The 21,424-nt window shown below is 50.8% G+C and overlaps 7 protein-coding genes across 7 annotated transcripts; 3 read left to right on the top strand and 4 right to left on the bottom strand.

Annotated features, from left to right (window-relative positions):
• Positions 1–194: 194 nt before the first annotated feature.
• Pdw03_8593 (Serine/threonine protein kinase) lies at positions 195–3,203 on the bottom strand (the record flags this gene model as incomplete). Its single annotated transcript, XM_066102007.1, has 1 exon — positions 195–3,203. One exon carries the CDS (start codon positions 3,201–3,203, stop codon positions 195–197), a length of 3,009 nt encoding a protein of 1,002 aa, XP_065957090.1.
• A 2,746-nt stretch (positions 3,204–5,949) lies between these two features.
• Pdw03_8592 (7TM GPCR, rhodopsin-like) lies at positions 5,950–7,971 on the bottom strand (the record flags this gene model as incomplete). The annotated part of the gene is made up of 5 exons (XM_066102006.1): positions 5,950–6,791; positions 6,849–7,224; positions 7,417–7,437; positions 7,491–7,809; positions 7,907–7,971. 5 exons carry the CDS (start codon positions 7,969–7,971, stop codon positions 5,950–5,952), a joined length of 1,623 nt encoding a protein of 540 aa, XP_065957089.1.
• A 1,372-nt stretch (positions 7,972–9,343) lies between these two features.
• On the top strand, positions 9,344–11,042 carry Pdw03_8591 (Zinc finger, RING-type; the record flags this gene model as incomplete). The annotated part of the gene is made up of 4 exons (XM_014678249.1): positions 9,344–9,526; positions 9,574–9,961; positions 10,015–10,549; positions 10,616–11,042. 4 exons carry the CDS (start codon positions 9,344–9,346, stop codon positions 11,040–11,042), a joined length of 1,533 nt encoding a protein of 510 aa, XP_014533735.1.
• A 1,518-nt stretch (positions 11,043–12,560) lies between these two features.
• Pdw03_8590 (Aspartate transaminase, putative) lies at positions 12,561–14,038 on the top strand (the record flags this gene model as incomplete). Its single annotated transcript, XM_014678248.1, has 4 exons — positions 12,561–12,740; positions 12,801–12,932; positions 13,009–13,851; positions 13,937–14,038. 4 exons carry the CDS (start codon positions 12,561–12,563, stop codon positions 14,036–14,038), a joined length of 1,257 nt encoding a protein of 418 aa, XP_014533734.1.
• Positions 14,039–14,492: 454 nt separating this feature from the next.
• Pdw03_8589 (SNARE protein (Ufe1), putative) lies at positions 14,493–15,790 on the bottom strand (the record flags this gene model as incomplete). Its single annotated transcript, XM_014678247.1, has 3 exons — positions 14,493–14,733; positions 14,839–15,617; positions 15,671–15,790. The coding sequence occupies 3 exons, from the start codon at positions 15,788–15,790 to the stop codon at positions 14,493–14,495; spliced, it is 1,140 nt and encodes a 379-aa protein (XP_014533733.1).
• A 1,443-nt stretch (positions 15,791–17,233) lies between these two features.
• Positions 17,234–17,584, top strand: Pdw03_8588 (uncharacterized protein; the record flags this gene model as incomplete). Its single annotated transcript, XM_014678246.1, has 1 exon — positions 17,234–17,584. One exon carries the CDS (start codon positions 17,234–17,236, stop codon positions 17,582–17,584), a length of 351 nt encoding a protein of 116 aa, XP_014533732.1.
• Positions 17,585–17,911: 327 nt separating this feature from the next.
• Pdw03_8587 (Octicosapeptide/Phox/Bem1p) lies at positions 17,912–19,792 on the bottom strand (the record flags this gene model as incomplete). Its single annotated transcript, XM_014678245.1, has 5 exons — positions 17,912–17,941; positions 18,007–19,140; positions 19,190–19,525; positions 19,574–19,723; positions 19,778–19,792. The coding sequence occupies 5 exons, from the start codon at positions 19,790–19,792 to the stop codon at positions 17,912–17,914; spliced, it is 1,665 nt and encodes a 554-aa protein (XP_014533731.1).
• Between the last annotated feature and the right edge of the window lie 1,632 nt (positions 19,793–21,424).

Here is a 21,424-nt window from a genome sequence, read left to right as displayed (position 1 = left end):
GATCGGGAATGGCATAGCTTCATAGCCGCACACCACGAAGGGAGTAGTTTTGATGCGGCTCAAATAACGCAGAGAAATAACCTATCCACATCACACACATAATATAAACAATGAGAAAAAAAAAAAAAAAAAGGGTAGCCAAAAAAGCGTAATCTAAGAGAATCAGTCATACAAGAAAAAAAAAGAAGAAACGATCAAGGCTCAGGCTCCCCATAAGGGGACTTATCCCTCTTCCGCAGCGGAGCAGTGTTGTAGGCTGCAGCCTGCTGTGAGACCACCGGCTGGGGCGGGGAGTACATAGACGGCGGGGAGACAGGGTCATATGGATCCGAGAGCTGGTAGTTGCTTGATGCCGTCACGCCAGAGATGTCCGGGTTCGAATCGCGACGGTCTCGTTCCGATGTGTTCTCCGCGCTGAAAGTACCTATCGGAATCTGATTGTATCCCGAGTCGTGGGCGTAGTGGCCGCCGTTGAAGGGGTTTGGGGGGCCCACTATCTGGACGGTGCTCTGGTTTTGATCCTGGCCTGAGTGAGGACGGGGCTCGTAGCGGGCGCTGCTACGAGAGCCTGGCTTGGGGGGTTCAAGAGTGGGCACTTGGCTTGAGGACGGGGTCATGCCGGCGGGGACAGGGGAGAGGGAGGCGTTTCTGGGAGCGGATTGACGACCGTGCTCGTTGTAGGAGACATGCTCTCCAAGCTTGCGATGGCCGGTTGATAAGCCACGGGTGATGCCTTCGCTTCCGTTATGCACGCTTAGCTGGTTGCTTTGGTAGGAGGCATTGGTAGCAGTGCGGTGGAGGGCGTTCTCGCGGCTGTCGTAGTTGTCGCGGCCAGCATCGACAGTTGGTGAGCGGGCGTTGAGCATTTCGACGATGGCGGCTTCACGTTCGGCATTGGTCTGGCTGGAGCCGCGGTGGGTGATTGTTCCTGAACGGGTCTGTTCATGCCCCGTCGACTGGGCGGTATTCTCGAAGTTGAGGATACCAGCAGCGGCAGCCGCGACACCGGGGTCGAGCTTGGATGGGTCGGCACCGCTGCCCTGGGTAGACTCGCGGTGACAACCTCCGGCATCATCCCCCTTGTCATCGCCATCTGCAGCGTCGACAGTCTCCTCTTCGGGAAGGGCCACTCCTGGACCGCGAACCTGGATCTTGCGAACGGCTAAGACCAAAGCACACAGGAACTTGGATCGTCGGGCAGCGCGAATAGTCTCGTTGGACCAGTTAGACTTGTGACGGATGTCAACACGCAGCTGGAGCTTGTCCATATCACCAACGCCATCGAGCTCGATGTCAACATCCGGCTGGAAGTCACGGTTGTTCTCCTTGTCGCGAACGAAGGCCTCCATCTCCTGGCGTAGCAATTGAACCTCGGCGAATGTAGTGTCAAATGCCACGGGTATGATAAGCTGTTCGTGCATGGCATTGGCACGAGTGAAGTTATCAACCCAGAGACTGTTCAGAATGTTGTTAGGCACCTGCGTGACGCGGGAATCGGTAACACTGCGGAAGACAGTGAAAAGAAGCGAAATGCGCTCAACAATGAAAGGCCTGTCGCCGACCTCGACACGGTCGCCGATATCGAAGGGATGCTTGACGAAGAGGAAGATGCAGGAACCGAGAACTTCTTGGGCGGTGACGGAGAAGACGAAACTAAGGGACAGCAGCGAGGTAGCCCCAGCTGCAATGACGGTACCGAATCCAGTAGTCACGAAAGATATGAAGACAAGAACACCAACCAGACCAGCAACACACATGAGCAGATTGTCCAGCACACGAATAGCCTGGTCGACATCGTGCATGCTGTGGTTCAAGGCCTTTCTCATGCGTCCAAACTCGGTGATGGTCATGACCATCTCGTCAAGACTGACATCCCCGTTGCCATCCCTGTCAAGAGCCATGAAGCACTCCTCGGCCTCAGCCTCGTGTTCAGCACCCAGAACCTCAACGATATCGTCCATGAACAGGGATTCACGGCCCTCGACCACAAACGACATCCAGATACGGCGGGCCAGCGCAGCAGCATGGCGCTTGCGCTCAAGGGCCTCGATGACCATGGTGTGCGTCGAAGTCGGGTTGAATACTTGCTTGCCAGTTAGCTCCGATGCGACGTGTCCAAAAGCGGCGGTGACCTTGTCACCCACACGGCCAACGTTCTTGCCGACATGGCGGAGCATACGGAGGGGCATGGCGGATGACCGCTTGCCACCAGCCTGAACAAGGACGGAATCGAAAATGAGCGAATCTTCCTCTTTGAATTCGGGGCAGTACACAGGGAACATATTGCGCGAAGCGTCGAAGAGGAGAGTGACCAAGTGAACATTGCGCTTGGAGATCTGGATCTTGGCGTCGAACTGCTTGCGGTGGTAACTAATTGAGATGAGCTGCACAATAGCTTTCTCGACCAAGTAGATGAGGCTGCAGACGAGGAGCGCAAACAAAATGTTCTTCACGCTCTTCTCCCATGCCTTGACACCCGTGTCGCCGGAATCCTTCTTACCAGGATTCAAGGTCATAACGGGCAGGAAAGTTACGAGGGAGATAATCGCCCAGATCATAAGCGCAATAGGGGTCTCGAGGGCGCGCAGAATAAGGGCATACTTGCGGGTACCAGAGCTGACGATACCGCACAAGAATTGGAAGAAATAAGGAACATAACGGGCAAAGACCTTGGCCGCCCACAGACTGAACCAGATGATCTCAATCCAAGTAAAGAACCAGTAAAGATGAACACCGCCAATTTTAGCATTCTTCGCAACCGTAACGCCCACAATGATCGGAATCGCGATCAATATCGCAATGGGAAGAACATAAATCAAATACCGGGTGATGAGGGAGTAGTTTAGGACAGCTTGGTAGAAACGGCCCATACGGTTGACAGTGCCGTCCGCAGGCGAATCAGCACGTTTTCCGGACAATTCATTGATATCGGTGTCGGCGCGACGCCTGCCGCCAGGACCACGATGATGATGGGGGCCAATGATGGGTTCCTTCTCCGTGGCCTGCGAGGAGCCGTCCAGGGGGCTGGTATTGGTGTTCCATTTACGGGCGCCCGTTTGGCCACGGGAAGTCGTCTCAGTCAGAGGGATATCAATAGTCACGTCGTTGGGATTCAAAATCCCAATGCCATGGTCTGGCATGTCGGGTAGCTGCTCGAATCGGTGAGCCGTCAGTCGCCTGGTGGAAAGACTCGAGCGTCCCATCGCAAGGAGCTCGGAGGGCAGGCAAGGCTTTTATAGTGTCAATGCAGATCAGCCCCTAAACACAATGGGTTCGATTGCGGAGGCTTTCGTGGGTATGGTGGAGACACACGAAAAAAAAATTGTCCCCTTATAGCACACCAACGGGTGGTAGCCCTGCTGTTTTTCGCCTCCCCCTCGCCGGGTGAGCCAAAAACTTCCGTGTCCGCACTACGCAATAGCTGCCAGGTTATGGGTGGCTATGATTGCCGGGCCAGTGTGCGCTAGACTTCGGTACTCAATCCTCCAATGTCAATGGCCAAGAAGTAGGTGGGGATGTGGATCGGCGAATTGATTGCGTTAATGAAAGATCAACCAAAAGCGGTAAATGTACATATGTACAGTGAAGGAATGACTGAATTCAAGAGAGTGTCGAGTGTAAAAGAGTTAGAAAAGCCAGAAAAGCCAGAAAAGCAAGTCTTTAAAAGTAGAAAACACGAACCCATGGACACATCTAACGGACCTGCCGTGTTTCAGGACCCGTTGGGGGGAAACAGGGCAAAAATGTGAGACCGCCTTCTTCCCCCTTGTGGAATCCTTCCAGCCTCATCATTCGTTGTTCTCTATTAGTCCGCATCCTTATATTACCGATCGATTTTTAGACTATTGAAGACCCTGTTCTCCAGTTTTTATACATGCTCCCCTCCAATCTGCTTCGTACAAAGTACGTGATTCAAACAGGACCATGAACGCGAATTTCCACATGCAGGTCCACTACCACCCCACATCTCGATATGCTTGATCGTCCAATGAACACCTCTCATCAGCGGGTGGCTTGAGATCAAACACAGTCTACGGAGTATGCGGTTAGCCAACGGGGAAGGAGAAAACAAGGCTGATTCTAGATGCATCAGATCGAATACTATGTTTAACTTAAGCTGGAGCGCAGGGGATCAAAACCCAACTGGGATCTACACCCATGAGTCAGCATGCATCTTCTCCAGAGCAGCAACAACCTACTTCCTGTCCCAACCACCCTCCAACCCCCGCACAACAATATCCTGCTCACTTGCCGGCGCCATACCACTCAGCGCAGGCGGCCTCTGATCCAAATTCGTAGGAAAAGGATACCCCTCAAGCAACAGCCTGGACCAAAGCCCTGATCTCCCTCTGCTGCAACGAGTGCATCCCAGGACCAAGTTCCTGTCCCGCCAATACACCCCCAACAGCCCGAAACCGCGCAACCAGTAAATCCCAAGTGGCTTTAACAAGCGGCACCGAATCAACTGTCTCCATAGGCTTCCCAAACGCACTATTAATCTGTAGCAAGTTCGCAACACGTCTGAGCCCCCGTTCTCGGGTGTCAATCTGATTGGCTCCAGCAGCATGGAAAAGCGCCGGATTGAAAAACAACCCGTTGCCAAAATTCAATGGAAATACAACATATTTGTCCTGGAAGAAAGCCCAGTATTCAGGTTTGTAAGTTTGACTAAAATGCAGGAACCGCGTTGGCCCGCTAGCGACAGGCATATCAGTGTGCGCGACAGCACCCCGCAACGTCAGGAACTGTGACGTCACCTGCGTTGCCGCCGGATATCGCCTGCAGCTTACTTCCTCCTGGAAACCAAGGTGGTAGTCGCGATGTGTCTCTTGTGCCGTGCCGCCCGAGTGCACTGCGTTGACTTGGGCTGTGACGCGGTAAGCCAGACCCAGCCACGACTCAGCGACTGCTGCTAGCCAGGGATTTGAGTAGTAATCGATGAAGGAGGATGGGTCTTGGAGGGCGTGTTTTGAGAAGGATTTCTAGATGTGGTTGTTTGTGCCGCCTACAGCGAAGTGGTGTCCTTTCTTGTTAGATTGTGCGGCTTCGCGGGGGATGATCGTGTTGAAGGCGGTGGTTGTGGTGTTTGGAGTTGTTGAGTATTTTGTGGGTGCATATATGGTTGGAAGCACATAAATGCCTGGACCAGTGTGGAGGATGTGGTGCCATTCATCTTGGAGGCGGTTGATTAGGTATGAGGTTAGGCCTGTGGATTCAAGCGCGATGAGATCGTAGACGGGGATGTGGGATTGGACTTCGCAGGCTAGTGGTAGGTTGCTGGATTTGTGGTTTGCGAGCAAACATCTTGGAACTCGGAGAGCTGGGGTAGTGACGGGAAGTAACTCCGTGGCAGGTCATGATTTCGTATATTATCGATCTATTTATCCCAGTTGATGCCTTCGGTGAAGTTTGTCAAATCTTTTGTGGGCGGAAATCAATCTCCAATTGGCTTCCCGGATTTTGGTCGGATCTACGGAGTACTGGACAGCTACAACAGAGTGACGACTCGGAAAATGGTCTCCGTTGCAGGTGATAAAAAGTTTCATATTAAGGAGAAAGAATAGCAAAAGAGTTCTAGACCTAGATGGGTATCACAGCTATCAAGTAGTATAGTACAGGTCTACCGCTACCACTGGAGCACAAAAACAAAAAAGAAGCCAAATAAACCATTCGGTCCTCCCGGACGCCAAAAAGGAACAGGAGAACGCCGAGCACAGGGAAGCCTTATCTTGTAAGAGAGGCAAAAACCCATGCATAAAATAAGTGGCATCCGTGTTGTGCCTGTATCATAAGATCCAAATATTCCCAACCCACGCAAATCTATGCTTCAATTTCAAAAAAAAAAAAAAAAAAAAAAAAACCTCTTTTTTTTTAGCCAAGAGCAGGAGCAGAAAAGAATTTCGTAAACAGTGCGTGACTGGGCACTGGGCACTGGGCACCCGTAGCAATTCATGCATTCATCATGACCGCTCCGAGATCCGATGTGAGGACCGATCCGGACGGCGTGGGTTGGTTGGTTTTGTTGGATTCACTGAGAATAAGCATGTGTTCAGACAACGTCTCGACCAGCGCACTTGGCCTTCCGGTAACGGTGAAGAGGACCTTCATGAGGAGGGTAGGGCCTTGCCCGTTGAGACCGCCTTGTGGTTGGCGCCGAGTGTGGGTTAGCAGCACACGGACCAGTTCGCGGATGGCTCCATCAGTAGACGGATTGTGGATGGCGTCTAGACCGTCGATTATAAAGACCAACAGTGGTGGAGCGGATTGTAAGAGCGTATCGACTAGCGATAGAGCGGCTTTCCAACTGGTGAGCGTTCCGTCTAGTTGGCGAAACCGCTCTGCGCTGAGATCCAGTACGGCGTCGCTATCAACTAGAGGAGGAAGCCAGTTGATTAATTGGCGAATAATACTGTAGGTGAGGGCAATTAAGCCTTGCTCGTGTAGATTCAGCCCTCTGGCCTCCTTGCTAGAAAGGACACAGAAATGAGAGACGACGGGCAGTCGAGCTTGACGTGCGAAGGAGGCATAACAGGCTGAAATTAGAGCCACCGGGTCAAGGGAAGCGGTAGGTTGCGTTCCACCCACGGCTAGGGCCTGAGATCGCGAACTGGTGGCCCACTGCTGTAGAGATGCAACGATGCTAGCTTCGGCGACGACCTTGACACCAGGTTCGTAGTCACAAATCTGATCATCACTATCGAAGAAATCTTGGAGGTGCTTGGATGAACTTTGGATCTCGAGTCGTGCGAGGCGGCGCTTGGATCCCCTTGACCATTCAAAAGAGGATATGTCTATCAAATTGCGTTAGAGGGGGCAAATCAAGCTGCAATATCCGCATGACTTCCTACCTATATTTGGAGCTGGAGGTGTGGTTATACAAACAATGCCACTGCTCTGTTCACTGACCGGCTGTAGTTGCTCACACACAGAGCTCAATGTCTCGGCCAACAACCTATCCCGGCCCTCCCTATACCGAGTACGTTCCTCTGCGTCTTGTTGAACCTCCCAAATGAGCCGGCGGGTGATGGTATTTTGTGCCGCTATCCGACGGTCTTTCCCCTGACATCCTACTTGGCTGAGTCGGGACTCCTCCCAAAGTGCCCGAGGGCTATACGGGTCCTCCTCCTCCTCGTCGTCAACGTCCATGACCGCATGTTGCCATGGAAAATTCAGTGCTTGCAGTTGTATATAGATGACCAGATGATGAAATTCCGAGTAGACATCCTGGCTATGCGTGTTCAGCAATTGGCAGGTGGACCTCCGAACATACCAGTCCATGAATTCAGTCAAAAAGAAGAAGATTAGAGTGTAGGTTTTCGCAATGTGTTGGACGGCGTTTGAAAGTAGGCTTAGATTACTAGGAAGACCTAGAGCATCATAAATTTTTAGCAGGGCGGTAGCTAAGCCCTCCATTACCCGAGGATAATGTGACGATGCCTGACCCATATGTTAGCGATGGGATGACACGTGTGTCTAGGTGATCCACGCACCTTGATCACTGATTGGACGACCCCGTAGAATAAGGGGCTATAGGCCATATGGTCCGGAAGAGCAGAAAGGAGGATCGAGTGTGCGTCGACAGTCGGAAGGAGTCGATCGCACAAGTCCATGGAGTCGGTAAAGACCCGTGGTCGGGGACGGGACATCCAGAATGTCTTGATATTGCCGAGCAAGGTCTGCACGTCGAGTACCGTCTGTGGTCGCTCCTCCCATTGGATCTGATCCTGGGGTAGGAGAAGGCTGGTAAACCGTTTCCAAGTGTGGGCTAACTCATTCCGTTCGATATCGAGTTCGGCGATGGCGGGGATCCTAGGGAATGATACGGGTTAGAGGGCACTGAAGCGGGTTCAGACTATCGATGCCATCATGGGTCATCGGTTCCCCGAAGGACTATGGAGAGGCTTACGGCGAGATTGGCTTCCCGTCAAAGCGGCGTTGCCAGGCCCGGCTCGGGATGGCAGTCTCGGGCATGATGCAGCCCACAGAGTTGATAAAGGCAAAGCAAGTCCTCTTTTCACGACATGTCATAAAAAGGAGATGCGAGTTGAGGATGACGAAAAAATGTAGTAGGATGAGGAAGGAAGAATTGAACTTTTGACGTGAAGGGCGGGTTTTGCCGCTCAGAGAGGGGGACGAAGCTAAAAACGAGAGAGAGAGAGAGATGTTTCTATTAATACAAAAACTGGTTTTTCCTTTTCTCTTTACTCTGTACCTTTTCCGATCTTCAGATGATCTAGAGCTGTCTTATCTACCTTAATTTCATTTGATTTCGAGTTTTCTTCCTCTCTGGTTTTTTTTCGGTCTTTTGATTTTGTTTTTTGTGTCTTTTTTTTTCCATACGGAGTCATAACGAATGCACTCCGGCCCTGATGAGAGCCGAGGTCCTACTCTCTTGCCTTTGGAATACTGATTTAAGAAGAAATCAAGTTAGATAGGATTAAGATACTTCGTACGGAGTGATCTCGAATCTAACTCTTCATCTCAGAATGTTGTAGATTTATATCCAACTTTGAAACATATGTCTCCCCGGGGGTTCGCCGCTCCAATCATTCTCAGCCTGTACCCTGGACAACAAAGAACTTTAATAAGGTTTTGGTCCTTTTCGAGAGCTTCCCACCCTCTCCATTGCTTTTTTTTTTCCCTTCCTCTCTCTCTCTCTTTCCCTTGGTGGGTCAAAACACAACGGGGTGCATGGATTATAGAGGAATCTGCGGGGGAGCGTTGATTGTGGAACAATCATCCTGGAGCTGACAAAGTCTATTGAGGATCCATGGATATTTGATCAGAATGTAGGAGCAGACTATGGGGATGATCAGGTTGCATGTTTCAGGTTTGGGGGGTTGATGGTGGAAAAGAAAAAAGCAAAGAGCTCATGACCGAAATAGTAAGACAAAGGACGGAAGTCCGGAATTTTTATCAACGAAGTTGGGCGAATAGGCCGAATACGAGAATGATGGTGTCCATCGAAGGATCTACCCTTATAAGCCCAACGATGACGTTCATAATGCGATAGACATCGATGGTCAGGGAAGGATTTTTTTTTTTAAAATTAAAAAAAAAAACCCCCGACAAGAGAGTATGTTGTATATCAGAGAAAGGTATTTCTATACACATGTAAGGAAAGTGAAAGTATCAACTGAAATTGAAAATCATCCCAGTTCAATCCAATTTTAATTGGCAAATCAAGAAAATTTCCTAATCTTCTCTTATCCGCTTAGATCCCAGTTAGGGCCGATCCTCCCCTCATTTTCTACTTTTCCCGGTTTCTCTCTTTTTTTATGCAACTCCATTTTGACTAATGTGACCCCCACATTATTTCTTCTATTCCGCCATCTCCCGCATAATGGGGTGGCTTCTTTTCCTTCTCTGGTTCATTTCAGTTCAAGCAGAGGTCGTGTCGCTACCATCAAATGCCACAATCCAGATCCAATCCACTGGGTTTCATATTGAGGGAAGCACTTTGACTGGCCAGAAGCTGGTCCCCGTAGCCGGGTCGCTGATTCAATCGACCACTGTCCAACTTAAGGTCAGATACGCTCCACGCACGGCTGGGGCATTGCTGACAATTACCAGTCCTTTAATGTTTCCGGCACTGCCACTCAAGTCATCCCAAGCAATTCCCTTGACTTAAAGAGCTCGCAAATCGCTTGCATATCCTGCGATCAGAACGACTATACCGGAAATATCCGAGTTGACGAGACAATTGAATACGTCACATCTGCTCAATCCGCAGCCGCCATTCTGCTGTACAGCAAAACAGCTACCGGCTGCAATTTCACTTCAGATGATCAGACCGTTGCACGGTATCCCAATATCTTCACATTCACAAGCCGAGGCGGCTATCCTGCACTGCTCAGTGCTTTCCATCAACAAACAACTATCAGCATCGTCTCAATGTCGTACCTTGCGGCCGTTCCTTCTGATGGCGATCCAGGTGGCTCGGGTAACAGTCCCAACACTGGTTCGTATCCCGACTCTTCTCACCCTCTATTCAGTTTATTGACCTTCCCCCAGCCATGATCATCCTGTACAGTATTACAGGTATCATCACTGCCCTATTCCTGGGGATTATCATCACAGGTGCTGTCCGGGCTCATCGCCATCCAGAGCGATATGGCCCTCGCCGAATTGCCGGGCGAGTCCGGCAAAGTCGAGCCCGAGGGATAGCTCGAGCCATGTTAGATACCATACCGGTGGTCAAGTTTGATGACAGAAACGATGACGTGGAGGCCGCCAAACGAGACGTCGAGATGACCATGGCCTCTGAGGATGCCACTCACGAACCCCTTTCATCTCAGGCCGATGGAAATACGGGCGTATCGACGCCGCACGATTCTGAAATACCTACCTCAGAAGAGAACGAGCGCCCTACTCCCACAGCCCCCGAAACCAAGACCGAGATGCCCGATACAGGGAATTTCTCGTGTCCGATTTGCACGGATGACTTCGTCAAGGGCCAAGATCTACGTGTACTGCCTTGTAATCACCAATTCCACATGGAATGCATTGATCCATGGTTGATGAATGTGTCTGGCACCTGTCCTCTTTGGTACGTTCTCTTTTGCATTGACGTTGGGGTTGGAATTGACATGACATCATACTAACAACATCACAGCCGCATCGACCTCAACCCACCCCAACCCGAAAACCCGGAACAAACCGAAGAAAGCACCGATCAAGCAGACCAACTCGCAGGAGGCGGACCGGTCCTCACAACAGAAGAAGCCCGCCAGCAAGCCCGCCACACGCATCGCCGTCTAACCAACTACCTCCATGGACCTCTCAACGCCCGACGAATGCGCGATGCTACAATTGAGGAGCGTATCGCCGCGCTCCGACGCATCCGCGAAGCAAACCAAGCCGAGTCCGTGCCCGAAGAAGGATCACGTCGTAGTCTGACCACCCGACTACGCGATCGTTTCCGTATCCGAACACGCGCTCACGGTGCCGAGGCTGAGACATCTGACGCCGACAATCCTGCGCCTTCTCCGGCGGCTCCGGCGGCTCCGGCGTCCGTCCATCTTACGCCGTCTATTGCATGATACACTCCCTTCGCATCTCCCTCTTTTTACGTTTTGCATGTATTTTCGATTTACGATTCCGATGATTTTAGGTCCTCGGCAGGAGGCTACCGGGTGTTTTATATGAGTTATGTTTGATTTTCATGTTCATCTTCTGGATTGTTTGAAAGAGCATAGGCGTTTTTAGTTTTTTTTTTTTTAAATTTTTGAGTGGGAGTGGGAGGGAAAGAGGTGGCTTTCTCGGTGGCTTATTCGTATCTACTGGTTCCTTTCCTGCAAATGCTTTTTTGTATATCATGAATTCCAAGTCCTCACACACGTCCATTTACATACATTCCAAGGCAACTCTTCGAGATCTATCATGAGGAACAAGAGATCTATGCTCAGATCCATGGATCGATGTTCGCATCATCGACTAGGCTAGGTGCTTACAAATATAGTTGAGGCTGTGTCAGGTCAGCAGGGAGCAGCACCGTGGGTTCCACAGCTTTTTTCGAACATCCTCTCGGATCATTAATGTTCCAGGAGTCATTAAGAAACATGCATCGGGCCTAAAACTCACCCGATGTGAAGATCGCCAGGCACTTCTGACCGATTGGCTGACCTCGGGAGGATTACATCAGCGGCTGACATAAATCGGATTCTCTCCAACATGGGAGTGCGGAGTCACGGAGTCCGTGTGGGAGATATCTATTTACATTGACCGGAATCACACCCGAGGAGGATGTGGGATGTTATTCCTACTTTGGAAGGAAATCGGAGAACGTCCCTCCCCGTTCATACCCCAAATTCGGTCTTCTTCCTCCATCCCGGGATCCTCCTCCTGATGGGTTATTTTCGTCCCACAAGTGTGGGGGAACACAGACCGTATGGAGCCTAGCATTGCTTGACGGGAGACTACCGGTACTGTCATAGTATGTTGTATCTCATTTAAAATTTCAGTCCTCCGGTCTCCGTGCGGACAAAGATATAAACCCATTCCTGAGACTTGTCATGCAACGAGCTTGGCTTTCCAGAAGGGACCCCACATTGCGTCTTTTTCCGTCGGCGTTGTATGACACACAGTTTCTGGTCGGCGAGTGTAGCCTGTCGGAGAAGGGGAATGTGTTGGAGATTTCAATCAGCGTGGTCTTGAAATGCACATCTGTGTCTGTGTGAGTCGAAGAATCACTAAAATGGAACTCCTCGTGCCACGGTAGAAATACTAGCATGTGAACTCCCACGAAAAGAAAAGACATGGCCTGTCGCCCCTCGGTATCTTGTGCGCCGAGGATATAAAGATGAATATAAGATAACCGACAAAAGTACTCCGTACTTGTGCAATTCTTTCCGATTACAAACAGGTTGCGCTGATTCCTCCAAAACTACCCCACCCCCCTCCCCCTCACTCCATTCCGGTGAACGCAAGCAGGAATATCCCGTTTCGGTGTCAGATTCCGGGGAAAAAAACTTGTGTAGGGTATTCTCGGGTTATATAATTTCACCATGACTTCTATTCAATCTACAAGACATCGTCTTTCCTCCCTATCATCACACATTATGGGTTCCTCTAGTCCGTCCGTATTTACCGCGGCCACCGTGGCTGCCGCCCCCGAAGATCCCTTGTTTGGCCTGATGAAGGCCTATCGTGAAGACCCCTCCGAGAAGAAGGTTGATCTGGGCATTGGTGCCTACCGCGACAACAACGCAAAGCCCTGGATTCTCCCTGTCGTCAAGAAGGTAATTTCTGTACTTCTATCCCTCTAGAATGCACAATTCATCTAACATCTACATCTCAAGGCCGATGACGCCATCCATAACGATCCCAGCCTTAACCACGAATACCTCTCCATCGGTGGTCTCGCCGAGTTCACCTCCGCAGCCCAGAAACTGATCGTCGGCGCAGACAGCCTGGCAATCAGTGAAAAGCGAGTACGTGCCCATCTCCTCCCGTGTACTATTCAAAATCCCCTCCCCACCTCAGACCAAGCTAACCATCCCCCACTAGATTTGCACCCTGCAAACAATCTCAGGCACCGGCGCCGTCCACCTCGGCGGCCTCTTCCTCGCAAAATTCCACCCCCAAAAGCCCACCGTCTACCTCTCAAACCCAACATGGGCAAACCACAATCAAATCTTCACAAACGTCGGTCTACCCCTCGCAAAGTATCCCTACTTCTCCGTCAAGACGAAAGGCCTTGACTTCACCGGCATGATCGCTGCCCTAGAAGCCGCCCCCCAAGGCTCTGTAATTCTTCTTCACGCCTGCGCACACAACCCAACAGGCGTCGACCCCACTGAAGACCAATGGAAGCAAATCGCCGAGCTGATGCGCGCCCGCTCCCACTTCCCATTCTTCGACACCGCCTACCAAGGCTTCGCATCGGGTGACTTGGTTCGTGACTCCTGGGCGATCCGCTACTTCGTCGAGCAGGGCTTCGAGCTGTGCGTTGCGCAGTCCTTCGCTAAGAACTTCGGTCTCTATGGCGAGCGCACGGGCGCGTTCCACTTTGTCTCTGCTCCAGGCCCGGATGCAGCGGCTGCGTCTGCGCACATTGCGTCCCAGTTGGCGATTTTGCAGCGCTCGGAGATCTCGAACCCGCCTGCTTACGGTGCGCGGATTGCCAGCCGTGTGCTGAATGATCCTGTTCTCTTTAAGGAGTGGGAGGCGGATCTGCGCACGATGAGTGGCCGCATTCTGGAGATGAGACAGGGGTTGCGGGAGCGTCTTGAGAAGCGTGGTACGCCTGGTTCGTGGGATCATATCACGTCGCAGATTGGAATGTTTAGTTTCACTGGTCTGTCTGAAGAGCAGGTGCTGACGCTGCGCTCCAAGTGGCATGTCTACATGGTATGTTTTTGACTTTCTTTCTTGCTGCTGTATCAGATATACGTTATCTGGAGTTGTGCTAACTCTTTTTTTTTCCCCCTGCTAGACGAAGAACGGCCGCATCTCCATGGCTGGCTTGAACACGAATAACATTGACTACTTCGCTGAGGCGGTTGATAGTGTTGTTCGCGAGTCTGCTAAGTTGTGATACATCCCTGATACCCCGGTCTCGAGATAGAGTCGAAACACTCGATGAGACTTGGTTTGGCGTTCTATTTGCTTAATTTTTGAACTCGAGATTTTCTCGGTGAAAGTTTGGAAGGACTTTCAATATGCATCAATTTACCAAACTTTAGGACTTCGGTCTTGATTTCGCATTTCTCGTTCCCTGCTTCTGTAGATGTACTTTAGTTGTGCAGGTGGGTCTGTAGTTGCAGTTATCGCACGCATCACATAAATCATAGATGAACCAATGCGGCATTGGAAACTGTTGCGGTACTACTTTGTTCGATGGTTTGTCGGAAGTTTACATCCCAACAGCCAAACAATAACTAGATATAGGATGACATGCTACATTTCAATGGAATAGACAGTATCAGGTATCAATTAGAGAGGCTTTCAATGAAAGCATCCGAGATATTACATGCCCGGCAGTTTCAGGACTAAAAGACCAAATCCCAAACCACAAGCCAGGTACACAGCCCAACAGTACCCCAGAAGACAGCCTGCGCCGTACTCCGTCGCTCCGTAGCACGCTTCAACTCACGATTTCCCCGCCCAACATTCGACTGCGTTGTATCCACGTCAGAAAGAAGTTGAGAAATGTGCTCTTCCTGCGTAGCGAGATGAGCGACAAGCGTTTCCTGCAAAGAGGATATCTCAAGGAGGGATTTCTCTGCGTTTCTAAAAGACCTTATGTATCAGCATCCGCCAACAAAACAACCCCTAGCCCCAAGCCACAAAAGAAGCAACCCCCCCCCCCCCCCCCCCCCCAAAAAAAAAACATACCGGACCTTCCCCAACGTATCCTCATAATGCCTCAGCATAGAATCATTCTCCTCAGCAAAAAGCTGCAACTGCTCCGGTGAAAGCTGCGCCTCGATCCGCGCGGTGTCCGCCTGACTCAGAACCTCTGCATCAGGCGCCTGGAAAGTAGGATCGAACGCACTCCCAGCTCCAGCTCCTGTTCTCTCCGACACAGAAACAAACCCTTCCCTCCCCCCACTGCCACCGGCAGTCTTCCCCGCAGCAACCTTATAAAGTACGCTCTTCTCCTTCTCTCTTATTCTCTCAATCCGCTTCTCAACCATCCGCCGCTGCACGCCAACAGCACGCTCGAGCCCGCGTCTCAGGAACCAAAGCACGCTCTCGCGAATGGTCGCTAGCGACTGCGCGCTTTCCTCTGCACATACCTGCTCAGCGGATTTACCCTCGTTGTCATCGCTGGCGCCGTCTAGTGCACCGCTTCCACCGGCCCAGCGCCAGAGCAGGGCTCCCGCGACGGAATGGCCGTATCTCTTGTGGAGGAGGGTGGAGGATGTTTCTTGGCGGAGGGCTTCGGCGGAGGAGAGGTTTGCAATTGAGGTTGCTAGGTCGCGGAGGAGGAGGGCTGTTGAGGTGTCGACTGCGTCACGTTCGGGGTCTGTGAGGTTTGCTTGTGTGGTGAGGGGTGCATTTTTAGGGTTTGGAGCGCGTGTGCTTTGATTGCGGCGTTGCGGTTGTGTTGTTGAGAGGTAGGCGTGGCGAATTGATTGGAGGTATTGAAGGAGGGAGTTTATGTGTGAGTTCTGGGGTTTACGTTAGAGATTCTTGCTGCTTTGCCGAGGATTGGGAATCTTACAATTCGGTATGCCTCCTTCAGGAACTCGTCGGCGGTTTCTGTGCAAGGATTTCTGGGTTGGGAAATTGATGAACCTTGCTTTGAGAGCAGGTTGTTGAGAGTTGGTGTCAGGTCGGTCATTGTGGGAGTGGCATGGTCTGAAATGTGTGTTGTTGCTAACCAACTGTACATTTTGTCGATCAACATCCAACGTCACTGCGCGGGTGGTCTTTCCTGCACCCCGTATCTGGTTGTGCCCCGAGATGGAACGATGAATATCTCTAATCATGTCAATGGTCTTTGGCATTTGCATCTCCTGCTATTTATCATGCAACTCATCAAGCTTCAAGTAGAATTGTATTCACACGAAATTAACCCATCTTTCTAACCACTACGCTGCAAGACCTACATCACATTCTTTTTACACTGGATGAAGGCCAAATGGTCCACCTCCTACCAGTCACCCGTACAGGCCCAGAGGGTGACGCTACCCTTTCAGTTGTGCTAAGGGACAAGCAAATATCAAATGAATAAATGGGAGAAGTTGCCGCGAGCCACGGCCACATCAGCGGGTTCGCCTTCCCCACACGGGCAAGCTCAGGCTGCGATTCCGAGATCCGCCTCTGGCACCCATTCTATGGACTAGAGAAATGTTTCCACGCAAAGATCGGAGCTGTGTGGCTCTTATTGAAGCTCGAGAAGATGTTGCGGGACGATCTCCGCATCTGGAGTAAGAGCGGTTGAGTTGAAGCGATGGTCACGAAGACTGCAGACAAAGACGGCACGAAGGACAGTGTCTGGATTGAATTCTCCTACCTGATATGTGGGTTCATAGAAAATGGGGCTAACACGTACCTCGACGACATACTATCTCCGTTGGAGACCGACGGAGAGGACATAGCAGCTGGATGAGGACCGTCATCGCGAGATGACGTTTTAGATTTAGGAGATGGCAAATACAACCTTGATGGCTTTTGAATGGGAAGCACTGCCTAGTTTGAGACTGAGAAGGAAGATACTGGAAAGAGAAAAAGCTGGGAGATTGAGACTGAAAAAGAGAGCGGAGAGACACGGAATGATATTGTGGACATCAAGCCAACGCCTTAAGCAAGTGTGAATTGAAACAAATTGATGCGATGAACATATTACCTGTCCAGTTCATTCCAGGGCTTGAAGGATATTGACAGTCAGAAAGCATGGCCGGGGAAGGATGACCAGTAAACTAGAGTCTGATATAGCCTATCCTTGTACTTGTCATTTACAAGTTCCCTAGTGGCGATCCTGCAGGGACTCGTATCACATACGCTTGACAGGTCATAGACACATCCGTCGACAAGGATCAGGAATTCGAGACAAAGACACTTGCGATTGGCGGAAACTGCCATGTCCATCCCTCTACCACCGTATCGGTTGGCAGACAAGGAATCAGCCAGGTTTCAGATATGCTGGCCAGACGTCATTTTAGTAACACAATTTAAACAGTTTGCCCTCTGTTGTATCAGAGATATTCCTTAAAGGTGACCTCACCTTCCTTTTCAACCATTAAATCCAACAGTTCCCTCTTCCATCCTACCCTCATCCAAAATGGCGCGTCCACCTCAGAACAAGCATTCAGCAGCAACATCCACTGAGCTGCCCACCCTACACTCGACCCCATCCATCAAGCGATCAAGTTCATGCTCCACGCCTCGCCAAAACGACCCGCTAGTGTCGAGCTTTGGCAATGCCACCGATGCCACGAATGACCGGCCCCGCGACTACCACCACCAAGTCAAAGCAACTCTCACAAACATCCTCAATGACGATCGAGTGAAGCACGATCCGAGTGGAACCCGCTGTGTGCAGAAGATACTGTTGGAGAACGAGCAGGACATGCGGAAACAACGGAGACATTCGCTCAGTGCATGTACTGCGAAGCGAACGATGCTGTTTTAGATGGGCTCGCAATACAAGAATCAACGCCCTATGCTTGTCGCCCCAGATTACTACGGGGCAAATGGTGGTAGGAGATCCGTCGTCGAATTCACAAAAAGCACTCTCAACATCCCCAGTCTCATGATTTCTCTAGTGCAACTTCTTCCCGGTTTCGATAGTAGACAAGCCTACCGATTATTCTCTCGCAAGCGTAGACCCAAGGTAAAAGAGAATCACAGTAACCTTTCTCATGCATTGAACGTAGTGTCATGCTAACTAAATACGCAAAACAGGGTATAGACGAAATCATGCTAATATATCAACAGAGGAGAGAAATCCAAGCAGGTGTCAAATCATCGAGCGCTCTTCCACCCAGATCTACATCATAGCACCAGTCAGGAAATGTGAGTCTCATAAAAAGCATAAAGAGCAAAGAAGCTCACCTCGAACTTCCCCATATCACTTCCCTCCCGTCGAGCAACCTCCTTTGCCGAACTTACCAGCAGATCCAAATCTTCCTGATCGATCATGGTAATCATATCCCCGTCGTCCTGCACCTTCATCTTCAGAGGACACTTGAACCCGAACTTTTCCCGAATCCGGTTCTCGAATTCCCCAAACTCAACGCTCAGCCCGATCATGATATACCTAGTGTCAACGGGAGCGTGTACTTTTACTCTAATCTTCTGAATCTCCGGTCTTCGCGGATTCGCATGGTGTGAGTTGCTTGTCGGAGAACGAGTGTGGGGTGGTTGCAGGGACTGGCTCGGACCAGCCGTTGGACCGGCGATGAGCTCGAAAGCGCCGTCGTTGAAGGATGTCGAATCGCATGCGTCGCTGTTGGATTCTTCCTCTTCGTCGATGCATTGCGGCGGTTGGGGGCGGGATCCCCGGCCCCATCCGGTGGTTGCTAGGTTGCGCTGGCTGGAGTATGAATCATACGGGTCTGTGTGGTTGTAGTCGGGTTCTGGTGCGTAAGTGGTGTTTGGGCTTGTGTCGCTGAGGTTTCTGTGGTGGTCGGCTTGTTCGCGGGACGAGCTGTTTCGATGGCGGCGGTCCGGGGGGTATCCGCGCGTGTTCGTCGGTCGTGAGGATGGCCCACGCGGCTCTGGGGCTGTTCGCGTCGTTCCTACTCGTGGCTTCTCGGTGGATGATTGCTCTTGTGGACAGGGTCGGCGGTCTAGTCTGGCGCCTGCGCGATCGAGGTCTAGACGTGGTGGGCGCACGTTTCGGAGAGATGACGTTCGGTGGTGGCTGGATGCTGTGCTGATGGATCGGTCATCTGGTGGTGGTGTTGGGGGGAATACGTTGCGGTTCAGGGGGGGTTCGGATAGCTGGCGAGTGCGGCTGAGGTTTTGGCGGACCAAGTTGGATGCGGCGAAGGAGACTCCCTCGCGACCTTGGAGGGCTTCTTTGTCGATGACCATCGGACTCCAGTGGTGATCTGAGGATTGATTGCGGTCCGATGCGGCAACTAGTCGAGCCTTGCCCAGGTAATCTTTGGTCTTGAGGTTCTTCACTTTGGCCGCGTTGGGACGATAGACAACTCCCACTGGAATCGAGAAGACGGTATAGCCCTGCCTTTAAATTAGCTTGTATAGCAGTGGATCAGTACAGTCCCCATACATCTGCATTCTCGCGAATAGCATCGTCAATCACATCGTGGTCTGGAGTAACCTTTTCCTTGGCTGCATACTCAAGGTCCTGCATGCCTGGGATCGTTTGCCGGAGGTAGATATAGCAGAGACCCCGATTAAACAAGACTTCGCATGAAAATAAGCGGAATCGAAGGCCTAGCTGATCATAGTCAATGGACGTATTTCCTCGCAGATACAGCAAGGTATCGTTGAAATTGGCCAACGCTTCTTCGAAGTCCCCGATCAAGAAATTAGATACACCTTGCTGGAAGTAAGCGATTGCCAGATACCGGTCTAGGCCGACAGCACGTTGATAGCATTCTACCTGCACCAAAATTAGCTGTCGGAGAGAACGTCTCATGAGTTCACTTACTGCTTTATGATGCTCGCCTAGGGTTGCATAGATCACTCCGCAGTTGAACAAGATCTTTGATGTGTCGGCAATCTGATTGAAGCACCGCAGGGACTCTTCGAATTCTTGGTGATCATAGGCATCAAGGGCTTGCACCCATGTTTCGATTTCCTTTTCCCCATGTCAGCATGGTTTATGTTCCGATACCACCTCCGAGATCCGTACTTGTTTGAGCGACATGGTCTCGCACTCTAGAAAATGGTTGCCCGAGCCCCCCGTGTCTAGATCATATAGCTTGGGGAAAGACTTGGGTACTTTCCAACCACCTCTCTAGGGCACGGTAATATTTCCGTAGAAGCCGCCAGTTTGTCGTAGTGGTTTCACCAGCGCGAAGCCGGGAAAACACAAGTAATATAATCGGTCCTAATGGCCAAGGATTCAGTCGGTGTGACGAAACCTCCCCCCCCCCCCCCTTAGGATTGATTAGGGGGCCAGGAACAAGATGGGGCAGAACGAGCTGCGGGGAAGACCAGCCGGTTGGCGGGTTGAAGTCCAACACTTCTGAAATGCCGAGATTGAGGTGAGAAGGCTGGGATATAAGTTTTAAATGTATTTTTTTTAAGAGAACCGATTCCAAACCCGATATCAAAATTGAGGAAGTACTTGGTTTAACCTCGTTGACGGTTGGAGAGTGGAGAACCCAGCACCTTGGAAGGGGTTAGCGGGACAAGAAGGATATAGAAAAGGAAAAAGACGATAGAGAAATCAAAATGAAAATCAAATGGCCACAGAAACAGAAACAAGAACCAAAAAAGAGAAAAAAAAAAGGGAAAGAAAAGAAAAAAAAAAAGGCAAAAAGCCCAAATGTTGGAGAACCTGCAGAGAGGCGGGAAACAGAAGTACTGAAAAGCACCGAGACAAAAATAACCCACTTTGCAGTATTTCATGCGCGTCTGGTTACTGTCGAGAATTTTTTAATATTTTCGGATGGCTTCTCTATGATGGTTAACTCGGTTGGCCTTGACTGATCACAATTGGAATTTAAATCTGGTCTATCGCGTGGAATCATTGGTCCTCGGGTCACTCCATCCCCCCTTCCCCCGCCACGGCGCTTGCAAGGGCTATAGAGTGGATAATCCAGTTTCTCCCCTATCGCTTCTTGAAAAGGAGACGTCGATATGAATTGCTGCTTAGTCCTAGAGGCATTCTTTTAGGGTCTTTGGGGCTGGTGCGTTCTCCTGACTATAGATGCACTTCAACCTTCGATTCCTTTGAAATGTTTTCAACCTTTGACTTCCGGTCTACCATGGTTCTATTTCAGGTGTTAAGCAGACTGACTAGGAATCTCCTGCTTCCAAAGTTGGTTGAGGTCGGTGATGTGGGTAAGAACGGCAGGCCTAGCACCGAGTCAGCCTAGATCGATACCACAACAGTCTGTAACTGGTCCTGGTCAATTGATGTCGAGGGAGATTTCTCCAACTTCAACTTCAATACAATTCCCCTGTAGCCACAGTTTGTACCAGCTGGAGGTCCCAAGAATGTTTAAGTGTTCACTTCCCATGATTAACCTGGGGACCGTCCCCAGCCGCAGATATGGAGACCTACGACCCATCGAAAGGAGACCATTCTTCGGTGTATATGAATAGCAGGAAGATAGAATTCCGATCGACGGGTGAGATGTGCCAATCCAGACACTGTGAATCTCTCGGGGGCTCTCAGCTGCGCTGCCAGAGCTTGGTCAAACACCGCGGACATTGATGTCGTGCTGTGATTCAAGTCCACCCGAAGACCGGTAAGTAACCTTTGACCTCCAAAGATCAATCATTTAGCTAGACTGGCGCATTCTAGACCCTGGGATGAATGTGAGTCATG

This window comes from Penicillium digitatum, chromosome 3, assembly GCF_016767815.1.
Source record: "Penicillium digitatum chromosome 3, complete sequence".
NCBI lineage: Eukaryota > Fungi > Ascomycota > Eurotiomycetes > Eurotiales > Aspergillaceae > Penicillium > Penicillium digitatum.
This window is presented reverse-complemented; position numbering and strand designations above follow the sequence as displayed.